Raw genomic sequence first — 19,559 nt, 5'->3', positions numbered from 1 at the left:
TCTTTATTATGTCATCCAGTTTTGCCCAGTCCAAGATACTGGGGATGGCAACAGATTGATAGCACCTGGTTTCTGTATTGGACAGATTTGCCAATAGTAGCAAAATCTTGCCAAGAACTAAGTGTGGCTGCAAAAAGGAATACCATGGCAGGTGCAAGTGCTACAAGTCTGGACTTAGCTGCACAGCTCTCTGCAGCTGCACTTGCTAAAACTAATTGATACACAAAACATATTGGTTTCTCTCGGGAGATACATACTTTTTTATTTTTGGCGGCCATTTTGGAAATATGGTGTTCATATGGTGGTCATATTGGAAAGATGGGTTCACTTTATCTCTTCATGACAATAAGAATGCCAAAATACAAATTCTCAATCATTGTATGGACAGTATGCAACTTTTATAGGCTTATGAAATGAAAATATTTGAAATATACAGCAAATTTGCCACCATTTTGGAAAAGTGTCAGCCATCTTGGAAATAGCCAAATATTGAGGTGGCCGGAGTTGATTTTGATTTATGGGGATAATAAGAGTTCTCATAAGCAAATCTGTTGCTTGTATCACCACTTGCACTTTTTTCCCATTATCCCGCTCCACTATATTAGAGGCCTCTCTCCTCCCCTCTCATGGATATGAGGGCATAAATGAATTGTTCCCAGTAGAGGGCTGGGCTGTCACCTAGGTAAAACAGTTAAAAGATGCTACCACAAAATTAAAAAAAAAAGTTGCAGTGTGAGGTAGAATAATTAGCTATGTAATTACCTGGTAAGTATATGTAAAACTATTTTATCATAAAAATTTCATTTTTATCATAAAAATCTGTATTTAGTCATGAACAAAATTTGAAAAAATACAGTAATTAGTGAATAGATAGTGTTGCTCTTTGAAAAAAGCAAATTAGTGATATTTTCAGATATGGTCTATAGAAAAAATTTGCGAATTGGTGAAAGTTCCCGCTGGAAGGTGAAAGATATGTTCCACAAAAATCTGCAACAAAATGAAGCTTGAAAAAATGGGGTAGCACTGTACTTCTCTTGGGAATACAGATTGTTACCTATTTTATAATTACTAATATTTCCATTATTCTGTAGTTGAAGTATGGCAGGGTTTGTAAAATAATAAACAAGATAAAGAAGATTAAACTTAAGAGTAGGATTATGGCTATCTGTAATTCAAAAATAATAAAATGAAGTATTAAGGAATGGTTGCCAGAATCTTTGTTTTCAGCGGTAATTTAGTAGATGAATTCTGATTGCATAATCTTACGCCTTTTATTTTTGCAGCAAAATTTGAGGAGAGGGACACCAATGTACCAAGGATTCCAGAGCTTAATGCTTTTGTGAAAAGTAAATACACTGTGACAATATTCAATTCAATGGAAGCATTTATGTTAAATTTTTACAACTGGAATGTAGGTATGTGTATATATAAAATTACATCGCCTTACTAGGTATAGATGTCTGTTAATTCATAAACCTATTGTGTTACTTTCCTAACATGTCTGGAAGTGGCTTTAACTATTTGGGGAATCCATTACCAGGGTGTACCTTATTACAGATTTAAAGGCTTTTTGGAGAAACCTTATAGACATTACAGGTTTTTTCATTTACATCACAGTAGTTGGGATTTGCAGTGTGCCCTTTGTAAGATTAGACTTGTGGAAGGTGGTAGGTACAGGAGGTTGTACTATTACCCAAATACAAATGAGTAGAAATTAACAAAAATACTGCTCTAGATTTCCTACAAAAAGGAAAAATTGAGAATGTGTGAATACAGAATATTCCAAGATGATAGAAAGTACAGTAATGCTTAGTGGGCAAAACTTATAACATTTGGACAAAGAAGAGAATGTGGACATTGTGTGCCTAAACCACTAGAGTACCAAAATTTGTCAAAGTACAGTAAATACATGTAATAACTTTGCAGTCTACAATGTACAGAATTTTAATCCAGTAAGAAAACCAGGATGAGTAAACCAAAAAGTTATTAAAACCAAAGGAGTGTGTAATATATTGGAGAACAAAATGATAAACACAAAATGAAAGTGAGAAAGTTCCAATTCAAAATAAATATGTAACACATGATGCAATACAACTAAACATGTACTGTAACTACATCATCATCGTTATGAATGGTATTATTATTTGGACTTTTCACTTGTATAATTAAATGTGAAGTGAAGTCTCTCCACTCTCTTCTCTGTTGGGCATTTCCTGCCTGAATTCCTGTCTTGTAAAAGTGTTCACCTATGCCATTTTTCTTGGGCTTTCCTACTAATATTTTGACCAACTGTTCTTCATCCCTTGTCATCACATACCCAAGCCATCTTGGCCCATATTCCTGTCACTAACACTATTTTGATACTTGTCTAGTAGATCAAAACTTTCAAAATATTTTAAAAGCTATTTGTTCATACAGGGATAGCAATCATTGCTTTCATAAATGGAGTATTCAAGCTCATCAAAGGAGGGAGAAGAAGGACGACTCAAGGATAGCCCCTTTTGACGAAGCATTTCGCTTCTGTTTCCTTCAGCATTTTTTTGTAGAAGCTCCACTGAGGGTCAGCCAACCTCCACAATTTGCACAGGTAGAACCTCATGAGCATTCTTTTCCTCGGCAGGGAATGCACACTGAATATGGATCTACTGTCACTGGACACATAAAGTTGTTTCAAGCCTTCTCTTTTCCCGAACAACCCCAGAAATTCAGGCTTCATTTCCACAGTAGCTGTCTCAACAACTAAGGGGGAAAACATATGGTACACACACATGCACACAGTGAACAAAGAACACAGAACACATATACAAAGCCCCACAAAAAACTCTCAGGAACTATGTGCAAGGCTACTCATGGCATCACCACCAACAGAAAAGGCTTCACAAAAACACAGAATTCAGGTAAATACATAAGGTGAAAATACTCAAAGAAAGTTAGCACAATGCATTTCATCACACTCAAAAACAACCTGTTGCAAGTATGGCTGGAAACAACGGCCGAGGTGGGCCTTTTTTTTTCTTTTTTCAGGACAGCCAAAGCACTAGATAAGCAGGAATACTCCATTTATGAAAGCTACAGTTCTTATACAAATTACTTGAAAATTTGGTACAGGTAGTGCTTGAGTTACGATAATTTGCCTTACTATAATTCAGTTTTACGGTGGGGTTAGCAATTAATACCGATACGACAATGTTTAGAAAATATTTTTAAATTTCACGCAGGTGCAGACAGCAGCGTACAATCAGGCAGCGAGAGAGACCAGTTTACAATAGACCAACTTCTTTCCTGTATATCTTTATCCCATCGTCTGGTTCAAAAAGTAAAAGAGAATGATAAAAGTATTGTTAGTAACATTATACCCTTGTGTAAATGTGTACAGCCATAAGCAACCAAAAGAAAAACTGCTGTTTGCTAATAACAACCGAATCAGATAACAACAGCTGTTTTGCTTGTATTTCAACCATCATACGGTAGTAAACAATTACTGTAGTCATGTTAAAAATGACGTTAAGTAGACTAGGAATGATATATTTTTACATTATACCCTTATTGGCTATGGAGAAATGATCGGCAAGGAAATATACTGCTAAATTTAAGTTGCAAGTTGTAGCTGAAGGTGAGAAAACAATGTTCAAGCTGCTAATGACTATAAATTATCGTGCATCGGCAACATGGATGAAACTTGATCATAGATAAAATTGGATTGAAAAGTATTTTAATCAAAACTACTGGGCATGAAAGGACACATATTACTGCTGTTTTCATGCTGATAAAAGGTAAATACGTAAAGCTTGTATCATGATGAAATCAAATGAAAATAACGAACGGAATCTTGATTTTTTTACACAAAACAAGCCTGCCCCCAACGGCCAACATCATCCACTAACAAAAAAAATAGCTAAACTAATTTCGCAAAGAGACGTATTTAAGTTATATTTCAACTCAAAAACACTCCGTATAAGGAAAGATAACCTTTCCCCATAGAAATAAAGTATCGAGACACTCATTTACGCTAACTAGAAGCAAGAAAAGTGCTCTGAACTGAGTTAAATATGGCAAAATAAACTTACCTTGTAATCAATTTCCAAACCAAAACACTGATCACTATGATCTCAATTTATAATACAAAAGCAATATGAGAATATAGACAAAATTATTAGATACAGTGAAGTAAAGCATAACTTTTGAAAAGATCCATGGAAAAGATGCATATTCGTTATGTTGATGTTTGTTTAATACAATATTAACATGTGAATATAGACTACAGTATACTGTAGGCTAGGTACCGTATATACAGTATATAGGATATACCACAGTGTAGGCTCAGCTAATATTTGTTTGTTATTTAATTTCTCTTTGCATGGAATTATCATAAGTCAATCTGCTTGAACCTCCTATGTATAGAGTATACTTTATAGCGTAGGCTAGGCTACCATCTATGCACAGATGGTACTGAATACCCTAGTGTAGGCTAGGCTATATTTGAGATACATTTTGTCCAACAAACGATAGTTCCTCGTTGGACGGGTGGGTACCGTTCTTTGCTAGCACTCTGCTGGCCCCGCGTTCGATTCTCCGACCGGCCAATGAAGAATTAGAGGAATTTATTTCTGGTGGTAGAAATTCATTTCTCGCTATAATGTGGTTCGGATTCCACAATAAGCTGTAGGTCCCATTGCTAGGTAAGCAATTGGTTCTTAGCCACGTAAAATAAGTCTAATCCTTCGGGCCAGCCCCTGGAGAGCTGTTAATCAGCTCAGTGGTCTGGTTAAACTAAGGTATACTTTTTCTCCAACAAACGATGGGGTTTTTGGAACCTAACCCCATTGTAAGTAGGATAATACGTGTATCTTTTATATTGACACAGTTATGATGGCAGGCACATGGAGATGCCAGACAATGTTCACAAGCTTTTATCATAAAGATGAGACCCATAGGTGGCTAAACTCATTTATTGAGTCCTATGGTAGCTGTGGGCCTTGTCCCTAAATTTGGGCGGAAGTTTCTAGTTATGTAGTTTCAATCTCATCGCCTTAATTTTTCATTTATCCATTGTGGCAGCCTGTAAGTCATAAACTTGCCTTGGTTATCTGCTGTCCCATTCTGTGATACTCAGTCCTGGGAGTGTTCCATAACAATATTAGGCTTGTAACCCTGCAACTTTCCATTGCTGATTTTACATGGTACAATCAAATGGGACAGACCTAGTTTTGAGGATGTTACATTAGGTATATTACATCTTCAGAACCAGTGCTGTCAGTTTTCAGGTGGCCATGCATGTCTCACATCGGTATCTATTCGGAAAATTACAGACTTGTTTGATGAAAAGAGTTGCAGTTTTACTGAGTTAGGCATACTAAAACACTGTACAGGTTGCTGCTATCTGATGTAATTGTGAGGGATAGAAAGAAGATTTTAAAAAGGCTGTCATAAGAATAAAGACATAGAGACTGGAAAATGAAGTTAGAAAGTGTTGGCAAATGTAGCATCAAAGAATAGTCAGTTTAAACCTCTGAAAGAAAACATACAAAAGGCCACAGAAATACTATGCTGGGTTACATGAGGGAAGGGTTACAGAGAAAGAGACATGGTGGTGGAATCAAGATGTAAAATAGTCTGTTGAATAGAAGGGAACGTTCGAGAAGATGAGTTGACAAGAGAATTTTAGGAAAAGGAGTCAGGTCTAGGCAGTTGCTCTCTGATCAAGAGGCCAAGAGTCTTGGTAGCCTTTTAATGGTAGGCTTTTATATATTTAACCTAACTTTTGAACGTATTTATGCATGTGATGAGTTTTTTATGAATTTTAGTTGTTTATAGCACCAATGGTAAACTGTTCATGAAATTTCATTGCAGGTACAGTAACTGCTGCTCATTTTGCTGAGTTTTATTTGATGCAGGGGATAACTACAGGAGATACTATGAATGGTGTTAACATCACTGTTCCATCACAAGCAATAAAAATCTTATGGAAAGCAACAATGGATTTCCTTGATATTACATTGCAAGGTAGAGTGTGTTGTACTGTTTGATTTTTTGCTTAACGTTCTTGTTAATATTAGGTATTAGGTATTCCAGTTGTTACTGGGCATTTAATTGAGCCAGTTTAATTCAGAGTGGTTATTGCTTGAATTTTTATAAATGTGCTGAAAAGTTAAAATTTTTTTTTTTTAATTAAAAGCACGCTTTTATTAAAATGCACTAAAAAATAAATAGTAAATTTCATATAAATAACTTGCCAAGTAATTACATAGCTAGCGTTTCTACTCACTCGACAGCCTTTTAAAAATTTATGGTAGTGCTTTGTAAGTAGGTGACAGGCCCCGCCCACTATTGGAGCACCAGGGAAAACAACCGGCAGGTAAGCTCAATTTTGTTTTTGCCGGCTCCTCATACACATCGGTGTCATTGCAGCAGCTTTTTCATGGTTTTCAGTTGTCTTTTGGTGAAATACAATTGCCTTGTTTTGGTAGCCAACAAATGTTTGTCAGCATATTAGCTGCTTTTGATTAGTTACCTAGTTTTTTAGCAGAATTATGTCTGAACCTAGTTTTTTGGCAGAATTATGTCTGATTCTAGCACTTCTAGTTTTCGCTATTGCAGCGAAGGGTGTAAAACTAGGTTAAAAATCTTGCTATGATCCTCAATCAGTATGCAGTAAATGTAAGGTGCAAGAATGTAATAAGGAGAAAACTTCCAATGAATGTTTTTCTTGGTATGAGAAACAGTGGAAAGTGCGTAAACCGTTGCTGGGTAAATTAGAGAGGGATAAGAAGAGGAAGGCGGCTTTTAGAGCCGAGAGCCGTCACTTAGCCTAGAAACTACTCCTAAACCTAGTTTAGTACCTAGTCCTGTCTTCTTTCTACTCCTATTCCTGCTTTTTCTACTAATACTAGCCCTCCTACTATTCATCCACCTACTCCCGTGTCTGGCTCCCTTGCTTCCAACCCTAATACCATTGCCAGTCTCAAATCTAGGTTCAATAAGAAGATATATCTTCTAGTTAGTACAGTGGCAGAATTGGGGACGTCACTGAAAGTGATTATGGGCAGAGTGTTCACCCAAAAAGAGATGAATGACAGTGTTGTGCAAGTGGAGGAGATGGCTACCCGTTTCGTCGGTTTTCCTAGACAAAGGTCCCTGTCATATTCCCCTGAACCTAGGAGAAGACATACCGGAAGTCCAAGGGAGGCTGATGGTGTTTGCCCACAGGTAGCCACCCCATCATTCAAGCCTGTTGCACAATCCCAGGTATCGAAAGATGGCTGTTGGAAAGGATCTCTTTGGAGGTGCATCAGTTGTCTTCCAGTTCCAACTATTACAGCACAGACAAGAGGCATTGGAAACAATACCTAGATTCTTCACCTCCGTTTAAGCGCTCTTCAGCTCGTGGGTCACTGTTCGGATTCACTTCCAGTTAGTTACGCAGTGGACACTTTTGTCCCTGCCCTGGTCCAGCAGTTTCTTTTGTCCGTATGGGACAGTCCAGAGGCCTTCGTGCTCACCAAAGTGCCCTCACCTGGCTCCCAAGTGCCCAGCATCCACTCATGGCTCCCAACATCAGTGACCAAACATCTGGCTCATCTTCCTGAGTGCACGACACCACTTGCTGAGTGCCCGGCGCCAACTCTTCAGTATCCGACACCCACCTCTGAGCGCCAAGCGCCCACTTTCAGACATGTTTCTTCTCTTCAATCTGCTCATAGACCATGGTCTCTGTTGCCTTTAGATCAAGATGAACCGTCGTTGGCTCCTATTAAGTGACAGTTAGTTGAAATCATGAGCTTGTTGAAGAAAGCTCCCTCCACTCCCAAGACTTCTCATGATGCTTTCCTGTCCCCAGTCTCCTCAGAAGAGGAAGAGGCCAATCAAGAACCTGCTCCTCTTCCTTTCTATGCAGCTCTTCTACAGTATCTGTTGGTGAATTTCCCTACTTTTTTTCGCCTCAGCTGCTCTGGGCTTGCCTGCCTCTACCTTTTTGATGAGGGGTCAACTGGATGACAGAACTAGACTCCCCAAGATGGTGTTTTCTTCATCCTCCAAGAAGTCTCTCAAGATGGGAGATTGGCTTATGGCTAAAAGGTAGCAAGGAAAAGCATCTTTAGCCTTTCCTCCCTTTCACTTTATTCGTAGAAGGTATTTATCGTACATCACTGGGGAAGCTCCTTTGGGAGTTGCTGCCTCCTTCCAAGGGGACTTCTCTGGCCTCATTGACTTTTCTCGGCATTCTGTGTTCTCGTCGGTGAAGATGATGTTTTATATAAGTAACTTACCAAGTAATTACATAGCTATAGTTTCCAACTAGTATGGTAGTGAAAATTTGAAAATTCGCAGTAGCTGTTCTTTTGTTTTGGTGTAGGTAGCTAGTCCTGCCCACTTTCGGGAAAGATAGGAACAACTTAGAAAAGAACCTCAATTTGTTTCTGCTGGCTAATGACGAAGAAATTTGGAATTCATTACTGATGTTGATTGGGATCAATTTGGTGAAGTATATTTACTTGGTAGCCTTTTGGCAGTTATTTAGTGATAGGTTTTTTCTTAAAAAGACCTTGGATTTTCAAGATCAGCCCCATTGCATGACAGACAGCCGTTGGAAAGGTGTCTTTTCGGAGGTGCATTGTCTTTAGATGAGTTCAGAGCCGTCTAGCCCTGAAATCAGGCACCAGTGGTGCTCTAGTGATAAATCCAGGCCATTGAAAAGGTCATCAGTGGACATATCCCTCACCCCTCAGGTGCCTACTAAGAAGTCTCGCACTGCAGCGCTCAAGTCTTCATGCAGTTTTCAGGACAGTCCCGAACGTTTTTCTCCCATGTGTCTGGATGTGAAAGATCGTGTGTTGGCGTCTAAGCACTCATTTTCGGTGCATAGACGCAACCGTTCTGTTTCACCTGTCAATGCTGCAGTGTCTGAGCACCCGTTAGTGCTCAGACACTGCAGCATTGACAGGTGAAACAGAACGTTAGTGCCTGATGTGTCTATAACTCCAGACTGCCCAGTGACTTCCCAGCGCCCAGTAGAGCCCATACGTTCAGAGATCTCTGAGTGCCCAGTACAACCCCCAGACTTCAGATTTTTACTTCATCTATTATGGATCCAGCATTAGCCCCCATTCAACAGCGATTGGATGATATTGTAGGTTTTTTGAAAAAGCCTCCTTTTGCTGCTAAGCCAGCTGCAGACGAGTCTCTTTCTCCAGTATCGTCCGATGAAGAGGAGTCAAATAAGGATATGGAAGAGGGTTCTGCTCCTTCAGCTGATGCAGCACTCCTTCATTTTTTTCTACGAAGTTTTCCTGCCTTTTTCTCGCCTGCGGCCCCATCTTCTCCAGCATCCATTTTCTTGTTGAGTAATCAGCCTGTTGAACACTCCAGGTTGCCCAAGATGGTGCTCTCTACTTCCACTAGGAAAGCGCTCATGAAGTAGATGCTCGGCTCTCGGTCAAGAGAGCAAGAAAAGGCCTCCTTTAGTTTTTCTCATGCACGTCTTTTGCATAGAAGATATTCTTCTTATGCCACTGGGAAACTGCTTCCTTGGGAGCTGCCGCCGCCTCCCAGGGGGACTTCTCTGACTTAATTGATTCTACACAAGAAATCTACCCAGGACCGTCTGTCACAGTCCTCGGGGCCTCCAAAGGATCTTCCATCTTTTAGTGGGAAGTCAGCCTCTCCTCTGCAGCCTCATCCCTTTCATGGCGGGAGACCAAGATCATCCAAACCACATTCAAATGTTTGTTTTACATTGCAAGCCATTAAGAAGTCCGCATCAAGAGCCTCATCAAGAAAATGAAGAGCAAGTCCTCTGTACTCCAGTGGGTGCAAGACTCCATCTATTCTAGGAAAAGCGGAGCAAGATGGGAGCGGAACAATGGATTGTACAAGTCCTCAAGGAGGGTTATGCTATCCCATTCAGGGAAAAACCTCCATTAGTCAAGAAGCCCATCGTCTTGACTGCCTACTCCATAGGCTCAGAGAGGTTTTCGGCCCTCTCGGAGGAAGTTTCTGCCCTTCTCACCAAGAAGGCAGTAGAGATGGTTGTAGATGTGGGCTCAGAGGGATTCTGCAATTGCCTATTCATACTCCCCAAATCCTCGGGAGGATGGAGACCGGTCCTTGATGTAAGTGTGCTGGAAGACATTCTTGACTCCATTCTTCAAAGAGATTGGATGGTCTCAATAGATGTACAAGATGCGTACTTTCACGTCCCTATACAACCAGATTCGAGGGAGTACGTCAGATTCGTTTTCCAGGACCGAGTCTTCCAGTATCGAGCCCTGTGTTTTGGACTATCAATGGCCCCTCAGGTTTTTACTCACATTCTTGCTCCCCTAGCAGGGCAGTTCCATCTCAGGGGCATCAGCATCACTCTCTACTTAGGCGATTGGCTCCTTCACTCCCCAACAAAGGAACAATGCATGGAGGACCTTTGCAAGACCATTTGCCTAGCCAACAATCTAGGATTACTCATCAGTCATCAGAAATCCCAGCTGGCTCCTTCTCAGGAGATAGTATATTTGGGGGTGATGCTGAACTCTCTAGCTTTTCAGGCTTTTCCATCCCCCAAGAGAATGGAGTCCTGTCTGAGAATAGTAGACGAGTTTCTCTCTCTCCAGACCTGCACTGCCAACAGATGGATGAGTCTCCTCAGAACTCTAGCATCCATAGAACAATTCATATCCCTGGGAAGGTTACATATGAGAGTTCTTCAGTTTTTTCCCCTAGCCAGCTTGGACAGGAAACATCACCCAGACCTGTTCATGTTTCCTGTAACTTCCAAAATCAAAAAGCACCTGCTTTGGTGGAAGTCAAAAGACAGGTTACTAGAAGGGAAGACCCTTCTCATACAGAACCCAGACCTCAGCTTTTATGCAAATTCATCAGACTTAGGCTGGGGAGCTCTCCTGGGAGACAAGGAGGTCTCCGGGAAGTGGTCACCGGAACAACAGAAGTTTGACATAAATGTGAAGGAGTTACAGTGAACCCCCCATATTTGCGGGGGATGCATATCACACCCCCCTGCGAATAGCTAAAATCCACGAATACTTGAAACCCCTCTAAAAACACTTAGAACTGCCCATTTTGATAGTTTAAACACAAAAAACCTTGTAAAAATGCATATACCTGAGTATTTTAATAGTTTTATGACAAAAAGTGCATTTATTCATGAAAATACAGTACAGGTATTCCCCTACTTACGATGGGGTTAGGTTCCAAAAAACCCATCATTTGTTGAAAAAATCGTAACTCGAATATGGCCTAGCCTACACTAGGGTAATCAGTACCATTTATACATATATGGTAGCCTAGCCTACACTACACAGTATACTTTATACATAAATGGTATGGTAATTATTAGTGTCAGCTAATTCTGCAGGTTCAGTGCAGATTGACATGATAAGTAAGTATTAAGAGAAATTGAATAACAAACAAGGCCTAGCCTGCACTTTTGTATATCATATACGGTAGCCTAGCCTACATTATACTGTATTCTATTTTCACATAACACCATATTATACAAACATCAAAATAACGAATGTGCATCTTTTCCATGGATCTTTTAAAAAGTTATGCTTTACTACACTGTATCCAATCGTAAATATTCTTATATTGCCTTTGCATTATAAATTCCGATCATAGCGATCAAATGTTTTGGTTTGGGAATCGATCACGCGGTCTTTATTTCGCCACATTTAACTCGGTTCAGAGGGCATTTCTTGCTTCTAGTTAGCGTAAATGAATCTCTAGATACTTTATTTATAAGGGACATATATATTTTTCGTTATACTAAGTGTTTTTAAGTCGAAATATAACTTAAATGTCTCGTTGTGAAATTAATTTAGCCATTTTTTCCGTTAGTAGATGACATTGGCGGCTGGCCGTTTGTTTTGTGTAAAAAAATAAAATCAAGATTCCGTTCGCTATTTTCTCTTGATTTCATCATCATACTACAAGCTTTATCGTATTTATCTTTTATCGGCGTGAAAACAGCAGTAAATGTGTTCTCTCATGCCCAGTAGTTTTGATTTGAAATACTTTCCAATTTTATTTGCTGTCGAGTTTCATCCATGTTGCCAATGCACGATAATTTATAGTCATTAGCAGCTTGAACATTCTTTTCTCAGTTTCAACTACAACTTGCAGCTTAAATTTACTGCAGCAGTATATTTCCTTGCCGATCTTTTCCCCATAGCGGATAAGGGTAGTGTAAAAACATATCAGTACTTAACGTCATTTGTAACATAACTACGATAATTGTTTAACCGTACGATGGTTGAAATACATGCAAAACAGTTGTTATCCGATTCGGTTATTAGCAAAACAACAGAGTCTCGATCGGTTGTTTATGGCTGTACGCATTTTCACAAGAGTATAAGGTTACTAAAAATACTTTTATCATTCTCTTACTTTTTAACTAGAAGATGGAATAAAGAGATGGAGAAAAAGAAGTTGGTCTATTGTAAGTTGATCTCTCTTGCTGCCTGATTCTGTGGCATCTGGAGTGTATGCTGTTGCCTGTGCCCGCTCGAAATTTAAAAATATTTTCTAAATATTGTCGTACCAGTATTAATTGCTAACTCCATCGTAAACTCGAATTATTGTAAGACGAATTATCATCACTCGTGCACTACCTGTATTTACAAACGCACAAAAATTGCTAACGAACACTGGCCTATTTTAACTTTTGACACGAGAGCAAGTGAGGTCAGCTCATTGAATTAATGTACCTATTCTAGCCTCTCGGGCCAACGTATCGTACACCGTACGTTGCCTGATTGTACGTTGTTGCCTGCACCAGTCGCCCGCGAAATTTAAAAATACGTATTTTCAAAATATTGTCGTATCGATATTAATTGCTAACCCCATCAAAAAAGCGAATTATCGTAAGTCAAATCATCGTAACTCAAGCACTACCTGTAATTAGTGAAGATTGCTTAGTGAAAAATTCCTTGAAGAATGGGCGAATTTTCTGCGAATAATGGGTAGATATGTTCCACAGAGAAACCTGCGAATGTGTGAGTCCGCAGATCGTGAGAACGCAAGTAAGGGGGGTTTACTGTAAAGGTGGTCCACCTGAGATTGCAAGCCTTTTCCCTGGAAGTTTCCAGGACGACAGTAGCAGTCCACTCGGACAATACCACAGCTTTGTCCTACATAAGCAAGCAAGGGGGAACGCATTCTTTCTTGCTTTGCGAGGCAGCAAGGGATCTTCTGCTTTGGGCAAACCAAAATCAGACGAAAATAGTACAATAACAAGATTCGTCCAAGGCAGACTTGAATGTCCTGGCAGACCAGCTGAGCAGACACAGTCAAGTCATTCCCACGGAGTGGACTTTAGATCCACAGGTTTGCTTAGACCTGTGGAAACTTTGGGGAACTCCAACCCTGGATCTCTTTGAGACTCCCAAAGCCATCGCCAGTCCAAGACCCCTTAGCATGGGTGACGTATGCCATGTTGTAGGACTGGTCAAACAAAGACCTGTATGCCTTCCCACCGTTCGGGATAATACGAGAAGTCCTGAACAAGTTCTGGTCACACCAAATGTGTCAATGACACTAATAGCTCCTTTTGGCCTTTTAAGGGAATGGTTCCTGGATCTTCTGGATATGTTGGAGGACTTTCCAAGGCTTCTACCACAAAAATGCAATCTGCTCAAGCAACCCCACTTATGACAACTCCATCAAAGGTGCTAGATGGTTTTCAAGGACAGTTGCAGATGACCAACATCTGCCAACATAAGTGGTCCATATTCCGCACTTGGTGCAGAAGTAATGGCATCTTGTCTTCTAAGACTTCTTTAATGGAAATCACCGAATTCCTAAAGTATCTGAGAACCACCAGAGATTTGTATTCATCTACAATTAAAGGTTACAGGTCCATGCTTAGCTCTGTGTTCTGGCATAGGGGCCTGGAACTATGTGCTAGCCAGGATATTTCCGATCTTATTAGATCATTTGATATGTGTAAGACAAGGGATATGCAACCAGTATCATGGAACCTAGATGTGGTCTTAAAATGGCTCTCTTCTAGCCCTGCTTTTGAACCTCCTAATTCCACGTCTCTTAGGAAACTTATGAAGAAGACTCTCTTCCTGGTAGCCTTAGCCACTGCTAAGAGAAAGAATCAGTGAGATACAGGCAATTGACAAAAGAGTCGGATTCGCTCAAGGAGATGTGGTCTGCTCTCATACTCTTCGATTTCTTGCAAAAAATGACACTCCATCAAAACCTTGGCCTCATTCTTTTGGTATCAAGAATTTAGGGGAAGTGCTAGGCTCGGAAGATAAAGGGAGAGTGCTTTGTCCTGTACGGGCTTTGAAGTTTTACCTACATAGGACTGAGAAAATAAGGGGACCTGCCAGTAACCTATGGTGTTCGGTCAAAGACCCTTCGCGACCCTTTACGAAGAATGCCCTTTCTTTCTTTCTTAGGAATCTCATTTGTAAAACACATTCCCAGAATGAAGAAGAGCAACTTCCTATTCTTAAAGTCAGAGCTCACGATATTAGAGCCATAGCAACGTCGTTAGCTTTTAAACACAATCTCTCTCTCTTTTCCATTCTCCAAACGACTTATTGGAAATGCAAGTCAGTGTTTTCGTCCCATTACTTAAACGCCGACTGGACGTAATGTACGTTGACTAAAATTGTCTGTCGGGTGCCAAGTAGACATACTGTGCGTCGACTACAAAAAATTTCAACCTTATGTCAACTTTGACTCGACTGAAATGGTCGAAAAACACAATTGTAAGCTAAAACTCTTACATTCTAGTAATATTCAATCATTTACCTTCATTTTGCAACAAATTGGAAGTCTCGAGCACAATATTTCGATTTATGGTGAATTTTTGAAAAAAATTTTAACCTTACGTCCGCGCGGTAAATCTGCCGAAAATTTCAGAAATTCTTTTGTCATTTTGTCGTAATTTTTGCATGGTTTTATATTAGCCGTTACATAAAGTTTTATATATGAAAATGTGTGCAGTTTCATGTAAAATACAACAAAAAACAACCCATGGTTGTAGCTTTTATCAGTTTGGAAATATTTTCATATAAATCACGATAAGTGCCAAAATTTCAACCTTCGGTCAACTTTAACTTGACCGAAATGGTCAAAAAACGCAATTGTAAGCTAAAACTAGTACGAGTAATATTCAATCATTTACCTTCATTTTGCAACAAATTGGAAGTCTCTAGCACAATATTTTGATTTAGGTGAATTTTTTAAAATAACTTTTTCCTTACTTCCGTGCGTGGTAACTCAGCCGAAAATCTCAGAAATTCTTTTGTCACTTTGTCATAATGTTTGCACCATTTCATATTAGTCGTTACATAAAGTTTTATATATGAAAATGTGCGCAATTTCATGTAGAATACAACAAAAAATAACTCATGGTTGTAGCTTTTATCAGTTTTGAAATATTTTCATATAAATCACAATGTGCCAAAATTTCAACCTTCAGTCAACTTTAACTCAACCGAAATGGTCGAAAAACGCAATTGTAAGCTAAAACTCTTACATTCTAGTAATATTCAATCATTTACCTTCATATTGCAACAAACAGGAAGTCTCTAGCACAATGTTTCGATTTATGGTGAATTTTTTAATAAAAAAAAAACTTTTTCCTTATGTAGCGTCATTGTAACTCGGCCGAAAATCTCAGAAATTCTTTCGTCACTTTGTCGTAATGCTTGCACTGTTTTTCTAATAGTCGTTACATAAAGTTTTATATATGAAAATTGCGCAATTTCATGTAGAATACAACAAAAAATAACTCATGGTTGTAGCTTTTATCAGTTTTGAAATATTTTCATATAAATCACAATAAATAGAAAAAATTCGACCTTTGGTCAACTTTAGCTCAACCGAAATGGTCGAAAACTGCAATTGTAAGCTAAAACACTTACATTCTAGTAATATTCAATTAATTACCTTCATTTTGCAACAAACGGGAAGTCTCTAGCACAATGTTTCAATTTATGGTGAATTTTTGAAAAAAAATTTTTTTTTACGTCTGTGTGTTACGAATTCATGCATCATTTTGTGATAATATTTTCTCTGTGTTGCTTTGATCATTTTACAATTTGTTATATACCAAAATCATCGCAATTTAGTGTACAATACAAAGAAAAAAATAACTCATTAGCTTTAACCGTTTTGCTTACAGCGCGATTTATATACAATTATATATGAAATTTTTTTTTTGCACTGTCATATATTTCAATATTTATATATGATAATGATATTTTTTCATTTCTGATGGTTGCATACTAAACTTCAGGCAATGAGAAAAAAAGGAGCCAGAAATGAACTCTTAATCTTAAAAACTAAGCGTGCTGTGATTTTTAAAAAAAAACTTTTTCCGCTATGGCGCTAACTCCCGAATGCCGTCGGCATACGGCAGATACTTTTGTAAATAGATGCTCGGCGTTTAAGGGTTAAAAGGAGTGGAAACCGTTTTTAACAATTGCAGTACCCTAGGTCCGTTATTGGTGGCTGGCATGGTACTGGGGAAGGAAGGGTAGGAAGTGTCCCTTCCAACCTGATTCTCTTTTCCTTGACATGTTCGTTGAGTCTTTGGGGAGCCTGGGACTACTATGTGCTTGGATATCTGCCAGTTTTTTAATGGATGGGTGGTGGTGGTTTTAATTTTTGGTGTAGGTATAGTGTTGTTTATCTGGTTGTCTTTTTTGATGTACTGTCCCCAGGGCAGGGGCAGTTTTGTATGCTTTACTAGCGATCGGAATGGTCCTTCACTTAAAGCTCCCACTTATGTAACAGGCAACTCTTGGCTATACTGCCGCGCCACTGCAGTTAAGATGAGCTTCAAGCAGAGGCAGTATCTTCCTGCAACAGCTCTCTTTACAGGTAAGGAAACAATAAGCATGGTGTCAGTGCTAGTAAACTTTCCTATTCTCAAATTCATTACATATACTAATGTTTTGGGGTAGATGACCATGCATCCCACCTCCAATCAATGTGGGAATCAACTATGTAATTACTTGGTAAGTTACTTTTATAATAAAATAGTTTTATATATACTTAGCAATTACAGAATGGGAGCCCACCCTCCTCCCCTCACATGGTCATTTAGGCACAAACAAAATGAGGTTCTTTGCCGAGTTGTTCTCTTTCCCAAAAGTGGGCGGGACTAGCTACCTACACCAAAACAAAAGAATTGCTGATGCGAATTTTCAAATTTTAGCTGCTTTTTTATTAGCTGCCATACTAGTTAGAAACTATAGCTATCTAATTACTTGGTAAGTATATATGAAACTTTGTTTTATTATAAAAATGTCTTTTTTGTCAGCGGAACTTGATCACTTTAAGGATCTTTTCAAGGTCTTTGAAGTTTTTAGCTTTCTTGACTGGACAGTGGGAACACTGGCTAAGAAAGTTGAGGACTTCCAGGATTTATCGGTAGACATCATCTTGGACTGGCTGGGAGTCGTGTCCTGTGCAAATTAGGCCATTAGAGATGGCTCTCTAGAGCTTTCTGCTCTTTTCACCTTGGGAGTACTTAACAAGAGAGAGCTCTGGTGCTCCTTAACTACTAAGGGAGTCGCACACAGACAGAAATCGGCCCTGTTATTTTCACCTCTTCCTTCGACACAGTTAAGCTTTAATGGATGGGAATCCTCATATGAATATCCATAACAGGTTTTGGGTGATGGACGGAAATCATCATATGAATATTAATATTACGCTCCATACTGTTTGAATAAATTTAGCAGGAAAGAAGTTCCTAGCACTTCGTTGGTCCATAAATGACTTATGACAACTTATTACCTCGGCATGGGAGAGACATCATCAGTGTACATTGAGTTTTCAGAGGAGGATGTACTGCCCCTTTGCAGCTCCAGGACGTCTTTTTATTTATTTGCTCATAAATACAGTATACCCGGGATTGCTGTTGATTTTAATTCTTATCTTTTATGATAGTATGTCAGGTTTAATTGTAATTTTATAAAGAAATATTAGAAAAAACATGTATACCTCACAAAAAGCTGCTGCATCTCCCCATCTCAGTAAATCTCGTAAATAGTTTACAATAAATACACTCAGAATTTGTTACTGATTTTAGTTATCTGTTATGATATTGTGTGAGCTGTATTTATAATTTTACAAAATAAAATAAAATAAATTATTAGAAAAAAAAGATGCATAACTTGGTAAAGTTAACATATTTTTATGAGTGTTTTGTAAAAGAGGCTCCACACAGTGTTGTAAATAGTCACTTTCAACTTCCCGTGGAAGGTAGGGAAAAAATGTTTAGTTTGCCCGGTCTGGAGGTGTGCTTGATATATATTCAGCCCATCTTCTAAGGGTTAAGGAAATTACGTCCGACCTTCAGGAAAAATCAACGCAAGATCTGTTGACTCAGTCCTCCAAGCGTCCCAAGGATTTGCCTGCCTTTGCACCAAAGACAGCCTCTCTCCTCCAGCAGCAACTCTTTCATGGAGGTAGACCCAGATCTCAGTTTAGGACCCGTTCCAATGTACGTTTCACAGCCAGGTCCATTAAGAAGGGCTTAGCCAAGACGGTGCTAAAAAGTGAAAACAAAGTTATTCGTGCACTCGTAGGAGCCAGATTCCTGGAGTTTTGGGAAAGTGGTTGATCAGGAGAGCAGAGCTGTGGATCATCGAGGTTTTGAAGGAGGGCTAAGCCATCCCGTTCCTGGAGAGCCCACCATTAGCCACGTCTCCCATCGCATTGTCGTCTTACTCAAGAGGCTCAGAGAGACATTCGGCCCTTTTGGAGGAAGTTTCCTCCTACCTCCAAAAGAAGGGCATAGAGAAAGTCAAGAACACCAACACAGAGGGCTTTTGCAACTGTCTCTTCGTGGTTCCGAAAACATCAGGGGCTGGAGACCTGCCCTAGAGGTAAGAGCTCTCAATGATTTTGTCCAGAAGACAAAATTCAAGATGGAGATGAACCATTCAGTCCTTTCATCCATTCAGCAGGCCGACTGGATGATAACATTAGACATACAAGATGCATACTTCCACAATCTGATCCATCCAGACTCCAGGAGGTGTCTAAGGTTCATCTTTCAGGACAAAATGGCTCCATTTGATAGGGAACAATGTAAATCTGTATCTGGACAACTGGCTGCTTCAATCCCCATCAAAGGAAAAGTGCATGAGAGACTTGCGCAAGGTTTTGCTTCTTACCAAAGAACAGGGCCTTCTTTTCAATGACTTTTCTGGCTTTTCCGACTCCCAGGAGAATTTCCAACTGTCTTCAGATGGTCCACAGGTTTCTAGCCCTTTCATCTTGCTCAGCTCAACAATGGATGATCCTTCTGGGGAAGTTTGCATCTATAGAGATGTTTGTCAAACTAGGCAGACTGCATATGAGAGTTATCCAGTTCTGCCTAAAGGCCAACTGGGACAGGAAACACAGCTGAACACTTACGTGTGTATGTTCACCCTGAAGATCAAAGCAGACCTGCAATGGTGGCTGTCTGAAGAAAGACTTAGAAGGGAAGTCCCTTCAGCCTCTGAGCCCTGACCCAGACTTTTATTGGGGAATCAGTATCCAGCAGAGCAACAAAGTCTACATACAAA

General features: G+C 39.4%; 1 protein-coding gene across 5 annotated transcripts in view; it reads left to right on the top strand.

The window, feature by feature from the left end:
• The window catches only part of CycJ (Cyclin J), a 196,926-nt gene that overhangs the window by 115,942 nt on the left and 61,425 nt on the right, over window positions 1-19,559 (top strand). For 3 of the 5 annotated variants that reach the window (XM_067118365.1, XM_067118363.1, XM_067118366.1), the window contains exons 4-5: window positions 1,284-1,415; window positions 5,851-6,003. In XM_067118365.1, the coding sequence (XP_066974466.1) occupies window positions 1,284-1,415; window positions 5,851-6,003 (285 nt within the window). The remainder of the gene's footprint in view (window positions 1-1,283; window positions 1,416-5,850; window positions 6,004-19,559) is intronic. The other 2 variants (XM_067118367.1, XM_067118368.1) reach the window with 1 other exon arrangement.

This window comes from Macrobrachium rosenbergii, chromosome 16 (genome assembly GCF_040412425.1).
Source record: "Macrobrachium rosenbergii isolate ZJJX-2024 chromosome 16, ASM4041242v1, whole genome shotgun sequence".
In the NCBI taxonomy this organism is placed as follows: domain Eukaryota; kingdom Metazoa; phylum Arthropoda; class Malacostraca; order Decapoda; family Palaemonidae; genus Macrobrachium; species Macrobrachium rosenbergii.
The sequence above is the reverse complement of the archived record's forward strand: the minus strand, read 5'-3'. Positions and strand labels throughout refer to the sequence as shown.